The 23,680-nt window shown below is 31.9% G+C and overlaps 1 protein-coding gene across 1 annotated transcript; it reads right to left on the bottom strand.

Moving 5' to 3' along the window:
* Positions 1–18,734: 18,734 nt before the first annotated feature.
* Positions 18,735–21,232, bottom strand: LOC133688404 (protein TIFY 10A). Its single transcript, XM_062107880.1, has 5 exons — positions 20,830–21,232; positions 19,994–20,174; positions 19,455–19,765; positions 19,288–19,345; positions 18,735–19,120 (listed from the first exon to the last, which is right to left on the bottom strand). Exons 1-5 carry the CDS (start codon positions 20,993–20,995, stop codon positions 19,012–19,014), a joined length of 825 nt encoding a protein of 274 aa, XP_061963864.1. The 5' UTR covers positions 20,996–21,232; the 3' UTR covers positions 18,735–19,011.
* Between the last annotated feature and the right edge of the window lie 2,448 nt (positions 21,233–23,680).

The following is a 23,680-nucleotide window of genomic DNA, read 5'->3' as shown; positions in this document are numbered from 1 at the left end:
GCTTGTTGAAATGAGATGAGGTGACCAAGAAAATTTTGAGCTCACATATGAACTTGAACCACACTTCATATAGCTAAGTTTTAGTAATATGCATAATGACATGTAATGGATTCGATAGTTATGGACTCGTGAATCATGATTCTTACAAGTCCAAATCATTACATTGGATGAGGTCAAAATTTATTGGTTGAAATGAGAAAAGGCCATCTTTGTTATCCTTTCACATTTCTTGAAATATTATCCCTTGCAGTCCCATTTTGAGCTTGGTAAAATATTTTCTTTCAAAAAAAACCCTGACTAGGATCACACCCTACACTGGGGGGAAAATGAGAGATATTTTAAAGACACTGATAGGATTAATGGATAAAAGAAAGGCTTAGAACAAAAGTCTAATATTGAGAAAAGGCTAGAAGAAGAAAAGCCATAGATTGAGGGCCATCCAAGAAAACTTTGAGGAAGGCTATGTAAAAGCAAAAAAAAAGAAGAAAAAAAGTGGAATGGAAGGAGAATGCCTATCAATTCTAAAAAGGGCAAAAGAGGTTTCAATTGAAGAAAGACACAGCAAATGCCAAAAGTCAACACCAAAAAAATCAAGTTTCATGTCTTTTGGTGTGTCTAGGATAAATCCTCTAGTGTCTTCAAAAAGATTAAATTGATTAGTCATCAAATAAAAAGTTGGATTTGTATTATGACTTATGTTAAGAGAATCTTGATCTTTGAGATTAACAAGGTTATATGTCACTTTCTCTACAATGACAACAAGAGAAAGAGAGTTGATGAATAGTTGATGTTGATCCTAGGTCTTTAAAACCCTCAAACACCTTTTGAGCTTTTGAAATTCCTTTCTTTCATAGCCATGGACCACAGCCTGCATTGCGTGCTTTTAAAAGCCCTTTTTGATTAAGTAAGCAATTTGAACCGATAAATAGCGCTCTCAAAACTTGAAGAGCTTTTCCATAAAAGTCGTGGCTTTATGAATTAAGTTACTAGTTATTATGCATGCTGATAAAATTGGTGCTAAAAAAAGAAAACAATCTTTCTTGATGACTCCTCAAGTTTTGATTTGAGCCTTTTGTTTCTTATAATTCACAGAAGGTCACCTCATTGCAGACCATCAAAAGATATATCCAAGATCGAAGATTAAAAATGACATAAAGAACCATGAAGAAAGTCATTTTAATCTTACAAGGGTCATTTCTGTTTTCAAAATACAAGACAATCAAATGACTATATTAAATAATGTGTGTTGGGTCTTTGACCAAAAAAGCTTGAATTTCAAAAAATACTTTAAAAAACAGACATCTCTCTGATTTTATTTCAACAATTAGACTTGAATAGACATGATCTTTGAAATATGAGATTTGATTCCAGAACAAGAAAGATTGTCAAACAAGAAGAATATCGATCAAATTTGTAAAAACCTTGACAAAAATGACATCAACATTTCTCGACACTCCTTGAAGAGTTAATCACTTGGGAGCAATACAGTGGACCCTGAGAAGGAAAACAAACAGTATTCAGATCAGCTAGGGGGCAATGAAAGATGATTGAAGGATGAATCAGTGAGCTGAGGACAATGGTGTTCAAAGAAAAATATGCAATGAACGAGCATATTCAAATCATACTAGGGGCAATGTTGTTCAAAAACAGTCCATAATCTATTGAATTTCAGCAGCACTTAATGAGCAACGTTGCATCTGAAGGACATCTTCATCTTGGGTTATCCTTTGAAACATGGCTATGATTCCTGACAAATGTTATTGTGTAGTTGTATTTGAATGAATGCTGGAAGGATACACCCACCAAGACTAACTATGGGACCATCTGTTTTGAAGCTCAAATGTGCATTTCACCGCATGAATATGGGTGATGAACATCATTGATAATGCCAATGCATTTCTTTTCACGATCTGATTTGACAAGTTGAAAGGAATCCATGAGAAAGAACATGAGCATACAACAATGAGCTTTTTACTGCAAAGTATGAGATGTATGTCCGGATGACTTGACAGTTCCATGAAGATTGATGACCACATATACTTAAAGGGTATGTTTCAACTGGAGGCAAGTTCATGACTGATTAACAATTTTGATGGGTGTTGGCACGATGCGCACAATCAATGAGAGAACTATTCTCAAGAGAATCCGGGAGATGAATGATTAAGCTTCTTCATGATGAATCAAGCAACACCACACTTGAGGGTATTGTCAAGCTTGATAAACAGTGAAAGCAGTAAATCACTATGGACAGCCTAAGATAGGCACTACATTTACAGCTGAGTGATGGCTATCACATGAATGAGCCAATGCATGGAAAGAACAAAGAAGGTTTTAGATAGCAGTCAAAAGCACCCTATGACAATGGAGCATCAAAGAAGGGGGACCTATATTTCAAATCAGGTAAGGATGCGTGCATATCATTTAACCTAAAAAAATTTTGCTCAAATTTTTGAATTGTTACAGAAAGATCCTCAATGAAGTCTAGTAAGATTATGGACAAAAAAAGAATCATTGAGTTGATGATAACAAAGAATCGGTTTAGATTCTAGAACGAGAAGAGAATGAGATGAACCCTGCCAGTAGGAAAATCTTAAAGAAATGAGGAGATCAACCCTGTCATCAAAAGGAGTCTTCAAGCCAACCCTGCAATTAGGAAGCGCAGTTTGTCAGCCTTATCCTGTCAAGACTTCTCCAGTCAAGTCTTTTTGCCAGGTAAGTCACATTCTATCATTTGGGTAGGTCACCCATTATAATGAGACTACCTTTTGTTTTTCATCTAGGTAGGTTACCCATTATAATGAGACCACCTTTCATCTTTCATCTAGGTAGGTCACCCATCATAATGAGACCATCATCTTTTTCTGGGCAGGTCACCCATTACAATGAGACCATTCTCCATGTTTTTACCTGGGTAGGTCACCCATTATAATGAGAGCGCTTTTTATTTTTTGGGTAGGTCGCCCATTATAATGAGACCACTTTTCATCATTTTCTGGGTAGGTTACCCATAACAATAAGACCACTTTACACTTTTTATTTGGGTAGGTCACCCATCATAATGAGACCATTTTTTCCACTTAGGTAGGTCACCCATAATAATGAGACCACTTTCATCTTTCATTTGGGTAGGTCACCCATAACAATATGACCACTTTCATCTTTTGTTTGGGTAGATCACCATCATAATGAGACCATCATCTTGCATTTGGGTAGGTCACCTATCATAATGAGACCATCTTTCTCTGGATAGGTCACCCATCACAATGAGACCATCATTTTTTTTCTTGGGTAGGTCACCCATCATAATGAGACCATCATGTTTCCTCGGTAAGTCACCCATCATAATGAGACCATCACCTTCACCTCGGTAGGTCACCCATTATAATGAGACCACCACCTTTACCTGGGTAGGTCACCCATCATAATGAGACCACCATTTTTTTCTTGGGTATGTCACCCATCACAATGAGACCATTATGTTTCCTGGGTAGATCACCCATCATAATGAGACCATCATTTTTCTGGGTAGGTCACCTATCATAATGAGATCACCACCTTCATCTTTCTATGGGTAGGTCACCCATTATAATGAGACCACATTTCATTATTTTTTATAGGTAGGTCACCCGTCATAATAAGACCATCATCTTGCATTTCGGTAGGTCACCCATCACAATTAGACCATCATTTTTCTGTCTGGGTAGGTCACCCATTACAATGAGACCACACACACATCTTTATATCAGTTCTGGTTAAAGAAAATCGCCAAATGGGATCTCAGGTTAACCCAACCACACATAGAGTTTAGTTGTGGTTAAAAGGAATCACCAGATGGGATTTCAGGTTGACCGAGCTACACCTCAATTTTGGTTCTGGTTAAAGGAGATCGCCAGATGGGATCTCAGGTTAACCCAATCAAAAGGGCAGGTCGCCATGAAAATAGACCAATGTGAGTATGTGTGGGCAGGTTGCCCCTGAAAATAGACCAGTGTAAGTATGTGTGGGCAGATCACCTTTGAAAATAGACCAATTTTTCTTCAAAATGGGCAGGTCACCCAAGATAATGAGACCATTTTCTTTTAAAAAGTGAAGTTCTTGGCTGAGTGGATCACTAAGTAAGCCAGGAAGACCTTTTGTTTTCTTTACAAGCTTACTATGCAAAACATCGAGGAATTTTTGCTTTGTAAGCATTGTAAAGAGGGGGTATCTGTTGCTACCCAATTTTTCACCCATGTTTTTGATAAATTTTCAAAAAAAACCAAAAATAGCAAAAAAACAATGAAAACCCCCAAAGAATGCATTTTGATATATTTGCATCATTTTTAGCATTTTCAACGTTATCTCAGAAGAATTTAAATTTTCAAAAGTATTTTGAACGCGTTCAATTTTTAACGTGTAAATTTTACAATCACTGATTTTTATTATTGAGTCAACGTTGATATTGTTCGCTTTCAAAAATATAAAAAAAATAAGAAAAATCAAAATTTACAAAAAAAAAGAAAAGAAAAGAAAAAAGAAAAAAGAAAAGTTGAGGGACTAGTTTGAAAATATAGCAATATTTTGCCTATATATACTAGTCTACAGTAAAAAAGAATAGAGGAGGGGAAGAAAAATTTACTCACTGGGAGAAAAATTTTGGGGGAGAAAAAATGCACAGGCATGGGGGCAGAGAAAATTTTAGGGGCAAAAGAAAAAACCTAACCTAAATTTATCTATAGACAAGCCGCCGCCCCATCCCCTTTCAGCTTTGGAGTTTTGTTTGGTTGAGAACTAGAAAAAGCTTGGCTGTCCATTTTCCCTGCAAAAGGAAAGCCCTATCTTCTCCTCATTTCCTATAGACAAGCGGTCGACCCCTCTCCCTTTAAAACCAAAAACCGAAGCAAGTAAATGAACAAAAATTGCCAACCGATGCTACAAGAGTGACGTGCGACAGGGTTATTTTAGTATTTTTACATCAGATAATTAATTTTTTATTCAAAAAAATGCTAAAGAGTGCTCATTACTTATTAGCGAATGGAAGACATCTACACCATTTAGGCAACGCCTAAGGTTCCACCCAGTGGCCAAACCTGCCCTTCTGCTATGTCTTTAGAAATGTCATTGTGTCCTTTTCCTTCTAGTATGGCGTGTGATGGCATATGATAGACGATTTAGTGTCGGTGATCATTTTTTTTCTTTTTTTTAATCTCCTACCTAAAAAAGTACATGGTTGACATTTCTTTTTCAATTTTATCCTTATTCTTTTGATTTTTTTATTTTCGTTCTTATCCATTTTATAAAAATTTTGTTCGTTGTCAATTTAGTTCTTCAATTAAAATTTGTCATATATAATTTTTTTTATCATTTTAGTCCTCATTCTTTTGATTTCTAATTTTTTTTCTTAGCCTTTTTGTTAATGTTTTATTGGTTTTCAATTTCATCATTTAATCAAAGTTTATATTGTTTTATTTTTTTAATTTGACTTTTATTCTTTTGATTTGTTTTTTCTTTCGTTAAAGTTATTTTTCTTTTCAATTTAACCCTTCAATTGAACATTATTTGTTGCCCTCTAATTTATTTTTTATTTCAATTTTCACCCTCATTCTTTTAATTATAATTTTTTGTTTTAGATTCCTTTGTGTAATTGATTTTTTTTTCTTGTTTTATCATTTGGCATTAGATTTGTTAGGGATTAGGTTTCGTGGTTTTTTATTTTTTATTTTTGTAGTGCTTTTAATCAAATAATCCAGATCACAGTTCTGAAAAGTTAATGCGGCTTGACATTGTTTTTTAATTTTCTTTTATGATTTTATCGTTCTGCATTATTATTATTATTTAAAAAAAAAGATTGGTTTTTTGATTATCTTCAATTTTTTTTATCAATTTATTTCAGTCTCATAACATAGGTCATAAGTTTTGTAGGCCTTTTTTGAATAGGTTTTTTTTTTAAAAAAAATAAAATTGTTTGTATTTAATTTTTAAAGATGTTATTTTGATTCATCCATAATATTTTTTATCTTATACAAATGAACTTTGTTTTTAAAAATAAAAATATTTATTTGTAAATAATATTTCTAATATTTTCGACCTTACGTAATATTTTTTTATTTTATTCAATCATCTTCATTTGTGTTTCTATTTCTATTATTTTTTTATTGATTTCAATAAACAAATTCAGTAAATATAATCAAGTAAATGTCTCATTTTGCAAGATTAAATATCTTAATATGTATTCATCTTTTAATATTTTCAATTTCTCCTTTAGTTATTGTTAATGACTTTATTTATTTATTTATTTAAATGATTATTGGGTCAAGTTTTTCAATTTCTCTTCAAAAAAAAATAAAATTATGACCCACAACAAAACACGGGTCAAATAGCTAGTGTAATATACATGTACATGTTTATTTTGAAGAGAATATATAATAGCAACTTCAGGATTATAACTCACAACAATTTCTTCCCTTTCTCTCAAGCTAACTCTCTACCTTTCTCTCAAGCTAATTTTGTTCCTTAGTTTATTACTGGGTTCTTATAGTTGATGAAGAAGACATGATTGAAATTGGTATTCTGCTGTGTTACCAACCTTGCTTTGAAATCATAAGGATAAGATAATGAGTAGAAGGTTGAATTACTCATTAGCAGAAGAGTTTTTATTTTTATTTTATATATGGTTTTTACAATAACCTATAAAAATCATAATTCTATAAATCATACATATTAATATGAACAATTAGTGGCTTAATTACAACAAATGATTATAAATCATAATTTTGATGATTTCTATATACATCTTTATAGCATTGACTAATTCTCTATCAATTATCATAAGAGATTTTTTAAAATGTTGACTTTTTGTATGGATGATTTTATTTTTTTTATCATTTTTATATATTTATAAGAATAATTTTTTTAAAAAAAATATTAATTTTAAGATTCAAATTAAAAAATAGATTATTTAACCAACCAACCTTAAGGTTCTCTTTATATTATTTAGGTACGCAAGTTGTCATTGGTCTTGTATGTTTAAAGTACAAGTATTGGTGGTAGTAAATGTGGTTTTTTTTTTTTTTTGAGGATGAAGAAAATTTTGGGCTGATTTAAATTTTAATTGAGATTAAATACTTTTTTTTTCTGAACGAACTTAAAACATATTTTATATTGAGAATTTAATTAAATTTTCTTGATATTGACTTCATGATTTTTAACCTAGAAAATCAAGGTAGAGAATAAATATCTTTGACCAGCAGATGGTGGCAGATATAAATCTTTCTATTCTCCATATGTAGGGTAGGATTTTTAGTTTTCTTTTCTTTCCTTCTTTTATTTTCTTTTATTTATTTATCAACAGGGTATGTTCTCAAGTTGTCATAGAACCAGAGAGCTATTGAAGTTGGGCCAAACCACAGAAAAGAGCCCAATGTAAAAAGTAGCCGAACATTCAGAGAAGGTAAAGAAACTTTTCGGAGCCCATTGTTCACTTTGTCCACCACAGAAAAGAGCAATGAAGAACCATGCTGCTGAAGAAGAAGACGACAGATGCAGAAAACCCAAATGGAAGACTCTCCATTCTTTTCATTTTATTAATTTGTAGAGGGCCCTCTCCTCGATTCTATTTTTATAACATCCTTCTTCTTTTATCTATATTAATTTAATCTCTTTATGTTTAGTTTTTGTTTTGGTTACGTCATTATGGTAAGATTTAAGATTGATAGCGTTAAATCTTCTGTTAAGTGAACAAGATAATAACGTCTTATATTTTTTTTTTATATAAAACAATTTAGTAACAGATGAAGAGAGATAATTGGGTATTTTGGTCACTCACCTTCGTCTTTGTTTGTCAAAAATAATAATAATAATTAGGAGGGCCCGGAGCACGAATGCGGGGCATCCCACTTCAGGGCTCTTTTTTCTCGATTTTAATTTTTGTAAAGATATCCTATTAATTATACAATAAAACTTATTTTATATAAATAAATAGATACAAATATAAAAAAAATATTAAATGCATATATTTTTAATATATTTAGTAGATTATGAATTTTATTTTCTCTCTCGTTTGTATCAGTTTATTTTAAAGTAGGTTATATTGAGTAATTAATATGATGTTATTAGTTATAACTTGAGTGCCATAAAATTTTTTCAAAATATTTACATAATTGATATGCATTTTTTCTTTAATCTTCATAAACTATAGTGAGAAATTCAAAGAATTAATCTATATAATAGAAATTTAACAATACCAATATAATAAAAATGATTAAGAATACAGTGTGATGACTTTACTTCAGATTTATTAGAGTTTACATAAAAATGAGACTCATCCATTGAGGTACAAGTTTATTTATTAAAAAAAATATTTTATAGTGATGAAGAGTGAATTAGAATTGATTTTGAACCATAAAGTTTTTTTAAAAAATATGAAAAGTTTGTTTATAATTTACTTTTCTAATTCAACCAGATTTTACAATATCTGGTCTAAACAATTCATAAATAGATAAGCATAATTGTATTGGATCATGATTGGAGATATCCAATTCAAAGAAAAAAAACAATGTTTTTTTTGTTTAAAAGCTTTATGGAAATACCCTATCTAGCCATTGCAATTTTTCGTTATGCTGCAAAACTCTTGCATCACTATCAATATCAATTAATTAATATTTTTTTTATATAGGAATTGGGCTTTCTTAAGCTTCAATCTTGAATTTTTCTGGGAGCTTTCTTACAAAAACAAGTTTAGAAATTATTAAGTGGTTGTTCTTGTTTCTAGAAATTATTGGATGGTTATTTATAGTTCTAGGAGTTGGTGATGGTTCATGGGATTGCTGGATTGTTAATGATAGTTCATGAAATTGTTAGAAGGTTGATGGTCGCGTATAACCAGGCTTTTAATAGTAGTGATTGAGGTATTTATACACTAAGTCTTTGAACTTATTTCTTGGAGAAGGAAAATATTTCCTAGAAATTTAGGTCATTTATGGTTCTATCCTCCTTGTTATGGAGATATTAGTGATTTTATTGGCCATAATGTTTTGCTATTCCATTGGAGGAGATGTTTGTGGCAAGTTATTGGTTACCTACTCTGCATAGAAATGGTTTGTGTGTATAGAAAATATTTTATGTATGGAAAGTTTATGTGTGCAACTATTGAAGAATCCAAAAAAAAAAAACACGCATAGAGATGTGTGTGGGATAGTATTGGACAATTCATGGCCTGAAATACCAAAATTATAGTCCTTCTGGGACAACCAACCATGATTTTTAGTTCTTTGGGCCGTGCCCAAACGACTAGTTTAGGTGGTGCATGCTATGCACACGTTACCTATAATTTGAACAAAAAATATATGCTCCATCATTCCCCCTCTAATCTTTGAATTGTGAGAAATTTTAGAGATTGTCATTAAGTTTTCATTGAGCTTAGGTTATAGTTAGAGAATATTTTTCATAAGTAAATAATACTCTACAATCGTGGCAAAGCATTATAGATAGAGACATTTGCATGGGGTCTTTGTCATAAACATGGAAATTTTCATACGAGTCATTAGAGACTTTCATAGATATTGTCATGTAGACTTTTTATAGGAGATATAGAGATTTTCATGGAGATATTTTTGTTAGAGACATGGAGATTTCCACATAGACTTTTATTGGAGTTATGGATATTTTTCATCAGGGATCATGGAGAAAACTATTACTTTATTAAAAAGTTCAAAATATTTTTCCAAACAAGTGGAGATACAATTTCAAAGATCCTTTGGTTTTAGGTATTCCATCAAATCAATAGATTTTTTTCTTTTCTTACTCTGACTTTGTTTTTATTTTCATTAACTATTAAAGGAAACCTCTGACAATTAATCTTTTTATCTTATTTTTTGGGACATGTCATCTCTTAGTGTCATGTCTATGGTTATAATAAAAAAGACAAAACTTATTAGAGTTTCATGTATTCATACTATTTTTTATAGAAGAAGAATAATGCATAAATTCTTTCCCTTGATAACAGCTAGCACCTCAGCATAAGTAGTGGTAAAAGGTGTTGTTAGGAGCTCATGAAAAGTCAAGCAATCATAGATGTGTCTCTTAGTGCATTTTCTCGAATGTCTTGGTTAGGAGAATGATGGCATCAAAGAGATTATTTTTTCTATGGATGTTTGTTTCTTCCACTTTGATATAGCTTTCATTACATGTTTCATACTGAGAAGATTTTATTAGGAAGAGTATACAATCTTTCTTTTAAAAAAATAGTTGTAGACTCTATTAATCAGAGCTTCAATGGTAATAGGTTTAAGTAGTTTATTCAAGTTGAGAATTTTCTCATTCAATCTGTGGAGATATATCCTAGTGCTCTCATCTTCTCGTTGCATGATGACAAAGATCTTAGTGAGAAGATTTTTAGCTATGATATTTATACTGAAGTGTAAAATAAGTTTGGCACTTTAATCATAAAAGTTTACGATGGAACTAGGCTTTATATGTTTATTATCGTTTAATAATGGGAATTAATCCATGTACACAGTTCTTAATTTTTTTTTAAAAAAAGTTAATTCGAGTTTTTTTAAAATTATTATTTTATATATAAAAAAAATTCATATTTGTCTTTCTTGTATCATATGCGAGGCTAATAATCACATTACTCTCATTAACATACAATTGAGACATACATTGAAACATCATTTTTTTGTTCGGTATTTAGATAGCATATGTGGCTTTTTTTTATTTTAATAATTCACTCCATAATGTTTTAGTATCATACGAGATGACATGCACGCGCGCTGCTGTGGGCTTATAAAACAAATGTATTTGATAGTGTTATAATTGTAAACCAGCGCTAGATAAGTAATAGAAATTAAAGGCATGATGGAGCAAATATTTCATGACGGAAAAAAAAGTTGTGTTGGTGATCCAAAACTTAGAGACTGAACAAAATGATTTGTAGTAATTTACAGTGTTTTGTGAGGAAAGATATAGTGCTTTCGCCACATGATTTAGCTTTTCAGTTAATAAAAAGAAAAAAAATTACAAAGCTAAATTCTCTACCAACTTAATATTAAAAAAAAAACCAACAAGGATAATTTTGGAAGGAAAAAAACCCATGAGAAAAAACATTGTAGCAATTGACAATGTTTTGTGAGGAAAACTATAACGTTTTTCCCAATAAAATGAAAGAAAAAACCATTTAGAGAAATATTATAGCAATCCACAGTGTTTTGTGAGAAAAACTACAACTCTTTTCTCATATGATTTAGTTTTATTGTAATTATAATTCTTAACCAACTCAATATTAAAAAAAAATCGACAAAGATAATTTTGAAAAAAATCATAAAAAAAATCACATGGAAAAACACTGCAACAATTCACAGTGTTTTAAAGAGAAAAATTATAAAGCTAAATTCTTAATCAGCTCAATATTAAAAAAAAAAATTGACAGAGACAATTTAAGGAAAAAAAATAACAAAACAAACACCAAAAAAGGGAAAAAAATCATGTTGGAAACACTGTAGCAATTCACAGTGTTTTGTGATGAAAGTTACGGTACTTCTCCACATGATTTTGCCTTATTTGTAATGACTTGTAATTGTAATTCACAAACAATTTAATATTAAAAAAATACAATTGAAAAGGATAATTTGAAAAAAATTATAAAAAAAACCGTGTGGGAAAAAACACTGTAGCAATGAACAGTAATTTTCAAAAAAAGTTACAGTGCTTTCCTCACATATTGTAACTGTAATTTTTAACCAGCTCAATATTAAAAAATAAAATAAAATAAAAAGATAATTTTGGAGAAAAAAATCATGCAGAGAAACACTGTAGTAATCAACAATGTTTTAAATAAAAAAAAATTACAAAACCAAATTCTCAATAAGCTCAATATTAAAAAAAAATCGACAAATATAATTTTGAAAAATAAAGAAATAAAATAGAAAAACTAAGTGGAAAAACATCATAGCAATCCATAATATTTTAAAGAAAAAAATTACAAAGCAAAAATTTTAACCAGATCAATATTTAAAAGGTAAAATCAACAAAAATAATTTTGAAAAAAAAATAAATGAAAAAAAAAGAAAAAATAAGAAAGTTGAAAAAAAAATAAAGAAATAAAATAGAAAACTAAGTGGAAAAACATCACAGCAATCCATAGTATTTTAAAGAAAAAAATTACAAAGCAAAAATTTTCACCAGGTCAATATTTAAAAGGTAAAATCAACAAAAATAATTTTGAAAAAAAAAATAAGAAAGTTGAAAAAAAATTTGAAAAAAAAAGAAAAAGAAAAGAAAGGGAAAAGTAAAAAAAAAAGAAGGAGAAGAATTACTGTGGATTACTGTTGTAATCCACAGTGTTTTGTGTGTGGGGGAACAGTAAAAAAAAAAATTACAAAGCAAAAATTTTCACCAGGTTAATATTTAAAAGGTAAAATCAACAAAAATAATTTTGAAAAAAAAATAAATGAAAAAAAAGAAAAAATAAGAAAGTTGAATTTTTTTTTTGAAAAAACAAAGAAAAAAAACGAAAAAAAAAAAGAAATGGAAAAGTAAAAAAAAAAAAAAGAAGAATTACTGTGGACTACTGTTGTAATCCACAGTGTTTTGTGTGTGGAGAAATAGTAAATCGTCCACACGGTTTAATTATATATATAATATTCTAAGTTATAAATAAAGCCCCGCAACACGGGATATAATGACTAATATAATAGTAAAACAAATGCAATTCTAAAATTGTTGTATGATTAAGAAACGTTGATTGTTTATTTATTAATACATTTAAATTTTAATCACTATATAGTATTATTATATATTAGAAGATTAACATATAGATTGGATCTCTTTTACCGTATAAACCAATGAAAGAAGAAGATTTTAATTATTGATATCTACTTGAAAAAATAGAAAATACGAGAAAATCTTTACTAAAAGACTTTCAATTGCAATTTATTATTTTTAGTTAAACCAGTTGAAAGCTCATACCATTAACTTCAATTATACTCTATATATTTTAAGAAATTATATTATTTTTTATTTTAGTTTTTAGATGGCAATCTTTTTAATTTCATTTCAATCAATAAATAAATTAAACATTAATATAATATACCATAAAAATCATATTAAGCACGAGTTATGCATTTCTAATGGGTATGAGATCTAGTTTAAACCCAATGTTTAGAAATATAAATAAATATAATTATAATAACTACGATAATATTATTAATAATATCAGCAGCACTAAGCAGATTTCTAAGTAATTGGTTATATATATAATCAAGAGTGTTGTATTCTTGGACCACGGGGCACACGCACAAATATTTGATTATCTTATACCATTACTACCGCCCTAATATAATTGTTCTTCCACTTGGCAGCAGTTTAAAATTACGTTACGAATGGAGTTTCTTAAAAATTTAAATTATTTTTTTTATTTAAAATTAATTTTTCTATATTTTTAATTTTTTTTAATATACTAATATTAAAAATAATTTAAAAAAATAAAAGTGAAAAATATTTTAAACCCACATTCCCAAATATCATTTTAAAAGTAATTAGAGCTCTTTTTTTATATATTTCAAAAATATTTTTGAAAAAATTTAAAATATTTTTATCTTTTTCCTTACTTTAAATTAATTATGTTTTGTGTTTTTATATGATTTTGATTTGGTTATGTGAAAAATAATTTTTTTTTAAAATATTATTCTAATGCATCTCTAAACAAAACATTTTAAAAAACAATTATTATCACACTTTCAAGCAGTGTTTTTAAACTCGGCCTGGTGGTCGTCCCGGTCCAAGACTCGGGTCACAGGTTTTGGTAAAAAATAAAAAAATAGTCAATGGGTTGCAACCGAGTTTTTGACCAGATCTTGTCGTGTCACCGAGTTTTTAACTACTTTTATTTTTATAAATCCGACTCGGTTTCAACCCCAGATGAGCTGGATGTTGGATGGACCCGCTCGGCCAAGCTGAATTTTAAAACTACGCTTTCAAATATTCTATGGAAAAAAAAAAAAACAAGAGCAGAAAATAGGGGGGTAGAAACGGTAGAATAAACGGAGGAGCATCCCACACCAAAGTCGTGGGCATAAAATAAGTGCCTTGTAGACATGGACAAAGCAAAACGTGGATTCCCCTTGAAAGCAAAATTAACGTCCTCTTCTTTTTGTGATCGGAAAGAGGCAAAGCAAACGCTAGGCAAGATTCATGGGGAACAGGTCAAAAGAAGCCGACCCCTCGCACGTTGCGACATTGCATGCCAATAACAAATATTATATAGTGTATTGTTTATTTATTTATCCTCGGCAGCCACAACCACCGCACATGGCTGCCTCTGTTTCTTGCTTTTCGAATAATTTTAATTTTATATGTAACATCAATGTGGTGAGACATGAACAACGTGGAAATATCAAGGGCTATTTGACTTGGACTCGTGGATAGGTTCTGAAAGGTTCACACAGAATGCCTCCTCACCTTTGCTGAATCTGACTTCACCGCTGAATGCTATTATTCTGAACTATATACCAAAAATAAATAACCCCTGCCGCCATTCAATTGTTATTTTCACCTCCAGTGTTTTATATATATATATATATATATATATATATATATATATATATATATATATATAAACACACCTCCCTCTCCTTCACCTCGTTCTCTTCTCATCTTCCCTACCAAAAACCATCGGGTTTTGATGTTAAAACAGCCACCACATTGGCTGCCATCCATGGCTGAACTCCACAGGCGCCCAGCCACCATCCTCCTCAGATCTTGTAAGGGTCGCTGGAAAAACCAAAGCCAAATTGTCTTTTCTCTTGGATTTCTTAAATTTGAAGATTTTTTTATATTAATTTAATTAATTAAAATAAAGATGATTTGTTTGGTTATATCTATTTTAATATTATATTAAAAAATTAATTCAATAAAAAAAATTAATATATTAAATAAGATTTGATAATACTCTAAATAAGCACGAGTTTTCCAAGTCACAATCTCCCTCGCTAGTGGTTGCGACTTACCTGGCCTTTAGTGATAGGTTGACGAGTCGTGAGCTACACGATACGCTTCTCACGCGCTATATGAGTCATTGGAGTAGTCATCAGCGATGAGGAACGGTAGCGCGTTGATTATCTTGAAGTTAGTCAAAGTGGAACTTTTGTTAGTTGTGAATTATTTCTCAATTTGTTGCGTTTAAGTTCTTAAATATTCTTAAATCGATAATGTTTAATTATTCTTTAAAATAACTTTTAAATTCTATATTATGCGGATTATCATGGTACTTTGATCTCCTCAAAGCGTGTGGATTTTTCAAAATGTGTATCTTTAATTTAACGTGCTTCATTAATTCCACTCCACATGTGTGGATTTTTCAAGATAATCTTCAATTCAATACAGATTATCTCTCCATTCATTGCATTTAGAGTTTTCATATATTTTTAAAATAATGTGATTTATTTCACTCGACATTATGTGTAGATTTCTTTTTCAAATGATTTTTAATCTGGCATGGGTTATTTTTCTATTCCACTTGATGTGTGCATGTGGATTTATTTTCAAATACATTTTAATTTATTATGGATTATTTTATTTTCTTCATGGCTAAACCAGTGTGATTTATCTCCACTCGTGTGTGTGTGTGTTTTTTTTTAGGGGGGTTAGGATAATCTCAGCCCGCTATGAGTTTATTTTCAAAATTAATTTTCTAGCTTTTCTTGAATTTTTCTGGTTTGATTTCATTGTATGCCATGTTTTATATTTAAAATATAAAAATATTGTCTTTGGTTCTTCGCGTGTTGCATGTGTGTGTGTGTGTTATTTGTGACTTATTTCCATCTAATTCAGTGCATTGTTGTGTTTTAATATATACATATATGAAATAATAAAAAAATACAAGAGAATATATATGAAGAAAGCTTAGTAGATTGTCCAAGATTGGTGGAGAAGAACTAAGATAACAAGTGGAAAAGTTGGAGGATTAAATTGTATAAGATTGATAAAATTGACAACTCAATTCTGATTGACAAAAGGCTTCACTGGTGAAAAATTTTTGTATTTAAGGTAAAGAAATACAAATTTGAATAGTTAAGGAATCAATAAAAATTTTGAAAGGCGTAATTAATTTCATTGAGGACTTGTTTGCAAGGAAAAATAGTAAGTTTGGAGATCAATTAAGGACTTAATTGTAGACTTTCAAGACCAAAGACTAACCTATAAGTGGCATGCAATTTTGATGTTAGAAATTGATCAAATCATGGGCTAAATTGAAAAGAATTAAAAATTTAATGATCAATTAAGGATGAAATTGAGCAAATTTAAAATCAAGAACTCATTTGTAAAAGGAGTTGAACTATATGGCTGATATTTGAATTTGGAAGAGATGCAATTACATGCAATTAAAAGTTGGGAGACAATTATGAGTGTAATTAAAAGAAATTGAAAGAGTAAGGATCAAATTGAAATTGGCCAAATCTTAAATTAAAAAACTCTAATTTTTAGGGTTTAACCTAGACGACATGTCGTTCACCCATTGTTCATCTCCTTCCTTGGCAATTTTGGATGATCGAATGAGCATGTTCAGGAGAATGAATATAGCATCTCTAACCACTTCAGGGTTATAACTACCACCATTTAAATAAGAAATACCCCCTCCACAACCTCATGCCCATGAAATTAGATGTTTACACCCCAATTCTTTCATATAAGTCTCAAACATCTTGTCCCCAATCAGCTTCTCTGCATTTTCAGATTATAGGTTGATTGAGTTGGCACCCTTGAACGAATGAATGTCAAGCTTCTCAAAGGGTTCTTATCAATAGCTTTAAAACCTCCATCTCAAAATCAAAGGGCTAGAAATAGGTCATTGCTCTCAAAGTCTAACAAAACCACCAAGTACACCTAAAACCAAAACCACCATTCAAAATCAGCCTAGTACAAAAGCTTTCAGTTGTTAGCTTTTGTCTAGAACCCTTTCACTTTGATCAATCTCTGAGGAAATCCACCAAAAAAACCTAGAAAACCCCTATAAATACCCCTAGAAATCAAAGGAGAAAAACAATATGGGGAAATACTCTATTAATGGACCTTATTGTGAAGGTTCAAGAGTCTAACATAGAAGGTCTAACAAGCTTTGAAAAGAAAGAGAATGAAAGGGAAAGAAGGAAGCAAAAAAGAAGAAAAAATAGCCCCTATAGCCAGCAAATTTAGAGAATATATAACCATGTAAAAACTCAAGGGTAGAGTTCATGTGGTTTACCCATTCATGCTTTCTTAATGTTTAAACCTCTTTTGTTGATTTTTTGACTTGTTTTAGCGTTATGATGTTTTTTTTTTAGTTTTGCTTTGATTAATACGTAACGATATTGTTTTTATTGTTTAAATATTATTTGGAGTTATTGTTGATACTACTGAATATCAGGACAATATGTTTGTGATTGATTTTGATAAAATATGATAGTTTTGGATTTTTTTTTTCAAAAGGTGACAGTGGGTGTTTGATGTCTTTTCTATTTTGTTAGTGTATGTTCTTGGTTCTTGAACATGGTTTGGGTTCTAAATGTTTAAATAGTCAGTTTTGAATCGGAATTTGATGTTTTTATTGACTGTCATTGAGACTGTAGTTATGAAATTAAAATTTAATATATGTTTGTGATGATTTGATGTTTTTTTGTTAGTTCTTCGGATTCAACTATGTTTGATATTGGTAATATGATTTGTGAGAACTAAAAACAGTGTGTTTAGAGGTCTAGAGGGCCAAATTTGGGATTCGGCATTAGTTCTTCAATTTCTGAAAATTTTCTAAATTTTGGGTTCTTTTTCATTCTCATGAACTTTGCCTTAGCCTTTTGTTTTTGAATTGTTTTAGGTTAATTCTTGGTACAGCTATGTTAGCCTGTCATTTTTAACAAATAATTTAGGGTTAAAATGCATTAGGGTTAAAATGCATCAATAACACGTATGCATGCATTTAGATTCTAGGATTTTTTTCGACTGCCCACACATATTTTAATCAAATTGTAGCTTTTGAGTGTTAATCGAATAAAATAGATGCATGATTCTTGATTTATGCATGATTATGAACAAAACCTTGTTCTTGATTGCATAAGAACTTATATGATTTATGATATGTGTTTACTAGGTTTCGATTTGAATATTCATCGTGTTCTTAGTGTTTGTTAGAAAATTTTATATTTGTGTTTTTTTTTTAGTTTTGATCTATTTTTGGTTTAATTGTTTGTTTTGTTTCAGGTCAAATCATGATTTTCAGTTCGGTTCAGGGTTGAACCAATATTTTTTTGTTTAATTCTTGATCTCTTTTTTTTTTGTTTTAATACCTAACAAGCTAGATAATTCAACATAAAAACAAAAGATATATGTTTCATCTTGAATAAAATGTTGTTGGATGACGACTTTTTAATTTTTAATTTTTTTCCTCTCAAAATTCGTCTTGGTCGTTCGATATTCGATCTTACTGGAGGCCATTCCGCGTTCAGGTTTCAAACACGCGTGATTTTATTTTAAAGTGGAAGATGAGGAGAAAATAAATATCAAACATGACGATCATTGCAGGGGCTGACCAGGCAATAGAACTCTTGGTGTTTGAGCCTTTACGTTATTTGTCAATCCTCCCTTGACAATTTCTTACAAGGGGAAGAGATTACTGTATTCAAAATCTAGCGTGTGATCTATTCATCATTACATGCCACAGCAACCATATCCAAGGTATTTTGTTTTTCACCATTTCCAAATATTCCACCGAAAGGGACATGAAATTTGATAATAATTGCAGATGAGAGTTCCATTTAAAAAAAAAAAATCATCCATCAATAAAGCTTACTTACATGAACTAATAGTGAGATTGATAGAGTTAGATGATCTACAAATAGAATCATTAAAGCCTAAGCTTAAAGCAATCACGTACGAGAGCTTAAAAAAGGGGGGAGAAAAATAGCAGGTTTCAACCCACCCAAAAAAACCATATAAGGTAGCAGCCTAGCAAGGCCTAAATTTGTAAATATGCCTAGTGGAATGAAAACAATTATCAATGGACTAGTGTGTTGTAGATGGAGCAGCCAAGCCGAGCCACGAGAACTCGCTTTCAGCTGGCTTAGACGTAGTTGCTGCAGGATTTATTTGGTATGGAGCCTTTGCGATGATCCTGAGCGAAGGACACAAGTAAACAGCACGATCAATCAAATGAAACATATAATCAACAAAGTCGTACATTTTATTTTCTAGTTACATTAATCAAACATGATTTGAATCTTGTGCATAATCCGCAGCAAATGGCAAATGATTTTCATTTTCTTTGGCATGGTCTCCTACCTGTCTTTTCTCTTCTCCAAAAACCGGTGGAGGGAAGCTCTCCTTGCAATTGGTAGATCTGAAGTTCAAGAGAAAACCCTTTATTAGAAACATGGTGTCAAAAGATCCAGTCACTCTCCCTAATCTGTGTCCATGCAAATAAAGAAATCATGGGAAAGAGTTTTTACCATTAGCTATAGGTTGAGGGGATGGTTGCATGCACTCTTGAATCAAGTTATTGCCAAAATTAGGAAGAGCATTTGAGCTAGACGGAATTGAAATGGTGGACTCAATTGGAGTTTTTGATATATTAGGAGCGAGGGCAGGGTGACTGTTGGCTGGAATAGAAGGAAAGGCATTCTGGACCTGGGAGCTTCCCTTGCTGGCTAAGAGCATCACTTCCTTAGCCTTGTCAGCCGGGAAATCGTTGAAGACAATAACTCTTCCGGCATAGAATATAGTCATTTGCGCAGTTTGGGGTTCTGCGGTGGCAGACTTGCTAAACAAGGTTCAAAAATATCAATCAGTAAAAGCAGAATTCCAAGTACAGATAACGAGTTACCACATAGATGTGGAACTTCAAGTGCAGTAAATTCACCGACACATCCTCAATAAATTGATTTAGATCACACTTGTCTGGCCGATTTTCCCCATCTCACATGTTAAGAAAACGGATTCACATGCCAATCAAGCCCATGGATAAAAGAAGTAGTAAATCCACACACACCTTGAGTCAAGTTTCTTTGGGACATCTTCCTTGGGAGCAAATCCAGCTTGTTGAGGGAACAAATCCATTGATGTAAAATTCCGAGGAGCCCCCATGTTTTGGCACGAAATGTGACCTGGTTTCTCGCTCACTGGAAACAGATTCATGGTAGACGGGGAGCGACGCAGCATCTCAGACGGACCTGCAACATCACGATACAACAAACTAAACATCAGATCTCTTTCTCCTGTTTCTCAAACTTGTATAGCTACTAATGTTGACTCTAAAGACAGACATGTAAAAGCAAGCAGTGGCTTGTTTATAAGGAGGCAGAAGAGAAATCTGGACCGAGTTTCTTTCTGACCGAAACAGAAATAATCTCAACAGAATTTTGAACATTTAAACAGACTTATAATTAAATTAGACACATGCATTAAAAAAAAAAACTGAATTTGAGTATTCCGAGGAGCGGCGGAAAAAAAGGGCACGTTCTCTGACCCATAATTAACAGGAACATGTCAAATTATTAAGTCTGAAATATTCTTGGATCTAAAGTAAAGATAAATACTTCAAGATAAATCAACATTACAATTTCTTAAAGTGGTCAAAGTGATTTGCAGATCTAAAAGCCTTAATTACTGCCAACAAATTATCCCCTTCAGCTCTAAAAAAAATCGATAGGGCATCATTCATCAATGCAAACAACAATTTTATTTTTATTTTTTTAATAAAGAGAAAAGAGAGAGGGAGGCTGGAATAAAGGGTAACCGTAATCAATTTTTTTTTTTGAACAAAAAATAAATCTTCGTGAACTCCTAAAAGAGATGGTTAAAACAGAGAAAGGAGAGGATTCATACCGTTTTTACTCGGGGTTGATTCGCTGTTGGATGCCATGCCAAGATTAAGATCTCCGAAACTACCTCTCTCCTTCAAGTATTGACTCAACAGACTACAAGTTTGCGAGAAGCTCGGCTTCTCGCACATCTTTCCCATCTTCTCAACGAATTCCGTCGAGCCAGACATCTTCTGTAGTTTTCCAAATCTCAAGAAGCAAACGACAGAACTAAAATGATTCCGATGCGCGTATGTGTGGAAGAATGATTCAGTTCTTTGCAATCTGTATTTGTTACAGCACAAGGAACGGAGAGGGGAGAGATAGGGTTCTCTTTATGGAGGAGTACTGGAAATTAAAAGAAGCACGAGGATTATATGGGCATTTTAAGCTTGTTTCCTTGCAGCTTCGCAGATGGTTCAAATTTATTACTCTACTTTAATGCTACCATTATTAGTCGTCTTTTTGTTTTATTTATTGGTGTATTTCAAACACGTTTTCTTTGCATTTCTAAACGGCGATGTTTGCGTTCCCTCCGACTCCCTCCTTTTTCTTTTTCTTCATTATCTTTATCTGCCTTCCCCTTATCATATTGCTCACGTTTTTTTCCTTTATTTACGGAATTGCCTCCGCATCTTATGTTTGCTAGCTCATTGTTAATTTATATTATTTGTTTTCAAAGGGGTTTTTTTCATATAATTATATTAAAATAATTTATTTATTTTTTACATCAACATATTAAAATAATTAAAAACCATTAAAAAAATATAAAATTAATATTTTTTTAAAACATACTCAAATATAACTAGAAATACAAATTTGCATACAAAAGGAGAAAATAGATACATATACGGACTAGAAGATGAAATAAAGAAATGAAATTGAATGTCTATTTTCTCTAGTTTAGGTATGGAATATAATTAAAGTATATAGAGATTAAATATTTTATTCATTGAGTGCACTTGTTACACGTGAATACTTTACTTGTATACCTCTCCTGACCCCCGAAGGCATCTCAAATTTATTAATTTATTAATTAATACTGTCGTTTAATTAGTAGACGGCGCTTAAAATAACGGCGTTAAGCGCGGTGCCGACTTGCTGGTAAACAATACGACCAAGAGTGGGGCACCACCCCATACCTGTGGTTTTCCTTTTTTTTTTTTTTCAAAAAAAAAACAAAAGAAAGCGGCAATTGAACGTTTCCTCGACCAGCTAATAAGAGCCACGTGGGGGAAACGATAGGTGAAGGTAATTGCCCGTGGGAAATCCTAGACTTGTGATGGATTAAAAAAAGAGGATGGGACATCACCATGTCCCTCTTTCACAAGATTTTCATGTGTTCCCATTTATCTCATGCTGTCCTGTCGTCTCATCTCTCCTCCCCCAAGCAACACAAACATTTCATGTGTTCCCGCCTCGTTTGTTTTTCTGTTTTTTAAATAATTTTCAAAACGTTTTAGGCTCTGTTTGTTTGCAGAAAAGTTATTTTCTTTTAAAAAGTAAATTTCGGGGAAAGTGAATTCCTGAAAAGTGAGTTCCAGGAAAGTATTTTTCGATGTTTGGTAGTATTATAAAACATGAACTGGAAAACACTTTCCAGTATTTGGTTATGTTATGGAAAATGAACTGAAAAATAATTTATACGTGGTTCTCTTGGTATATAAATTCTATTTCTTTCTTGTTCAATAATAGCTACCCTTGTTGCTATCACAGTTACAGCTACTCTCATACATGCTGCATGAATTATCTTACTATCTATGACATGAAAGTGAAGTTTTCTGATAACAAAACCTAAAAATTTGGGGAAATAAATATTAAAAAAAGCATATAAAATACTTACATAATCAATAAAATAAAACCGTTTTGAAAATTATACAATTCAAAGTTCACAACGATTAGAAATTGCAAAATGAAATCCATATAATTACCAGCATCGTCCCACAAATTTATCCATATGTAACAAATATAATCAAACATTAATTATAAATTAATCAAAGTAAAATAAAACAAGCATATCTATAAATATAGCAAAATAAAACAATAATTGTGGAAAAAAAACATGTTTTTTAGTGTTATCAACGTTTTTATATTTATAAATGCTTCCTCTAATTCCCCTTCCCCTGGTTTCTCCCCTCGTTTCTCCCTTCCCCTGGTTTCTCCCTTCCCCTGGTTTCTCTCTTCCCCTTTCCCTTTCCCTTTCCCTGTTCGGTTTCGGTTTCTTCCCTTCCCCTGGTTTCTCCCTTCCCCTTCCCCTGGTTTATCCCTTCCCCTGGTTTCTCTCTTCCCCTTCCCCTTTCCCTTCCCCTGTTCGGTTTCGGTTTCTTCCCTTCCCCTAGTTTCTCCCTTCGTTTCTCCCTTCCCCTTCCCCTGGTTTCTCCCTTCCCCTGGTTTCTCTCTTCCCCTTTCCCTGTTCGGTTTTGGTTTCGGTTTCTCCCTTCCCCTTCCCCTATTCGGTTTCGGTTTCTCTCATCCCCTTCCCCTTTCCCTTCCCCTGTTCGGTTTCAGTTTCTCTCTTCCCCTTCCCCTTCCCCTGTTCGGTTTCGGTTTCTCTCTTCCCCTTCCCCTTCCCCGGTTTCTCCCTTTTCGGTTTCTGTCATCCCCTTCCCCTTCTCCTATTCGGTTTCTCTAGGTTTCTGTCATCCCCTTCCCGCTCCTCCTCCCCAATTCTCCTCCCTCTCTCCCCCGACTACTTCTACTAGGACTTGAAAAAAAAAAGCAAGGGTTGATTAATTCCTTGATATGGTGGCTAACCGGGGACAGGGAAACCGGGTAGGGAATGCTTTTTGCTAGGGAAGTTTGGTCATTTTGCTTTGAATGATTCACAGTAATCTTCAGGGTAGGGATTTTGCTTTGATTTATGGTTTGTTTGGTTC

This window comes from Populus nigra, chromosome 3 (assembly GCF_951802175.1).
Source record: "Populus nigra chromosome 3, ddPopNigr1.1, whole genome shotgun sequence".
In the NCBI taxonomy this organism is placed as follows: domain Eukaryota; kingdom Viridiplantae; phylum Streptophyta; class Magnoliopsida; order Malpighiales; family Salicaceae; genus Populus; species Populus nigra.
This window is presented reverse-complemented; position numbering and strand designations above follow the sequence as displayed.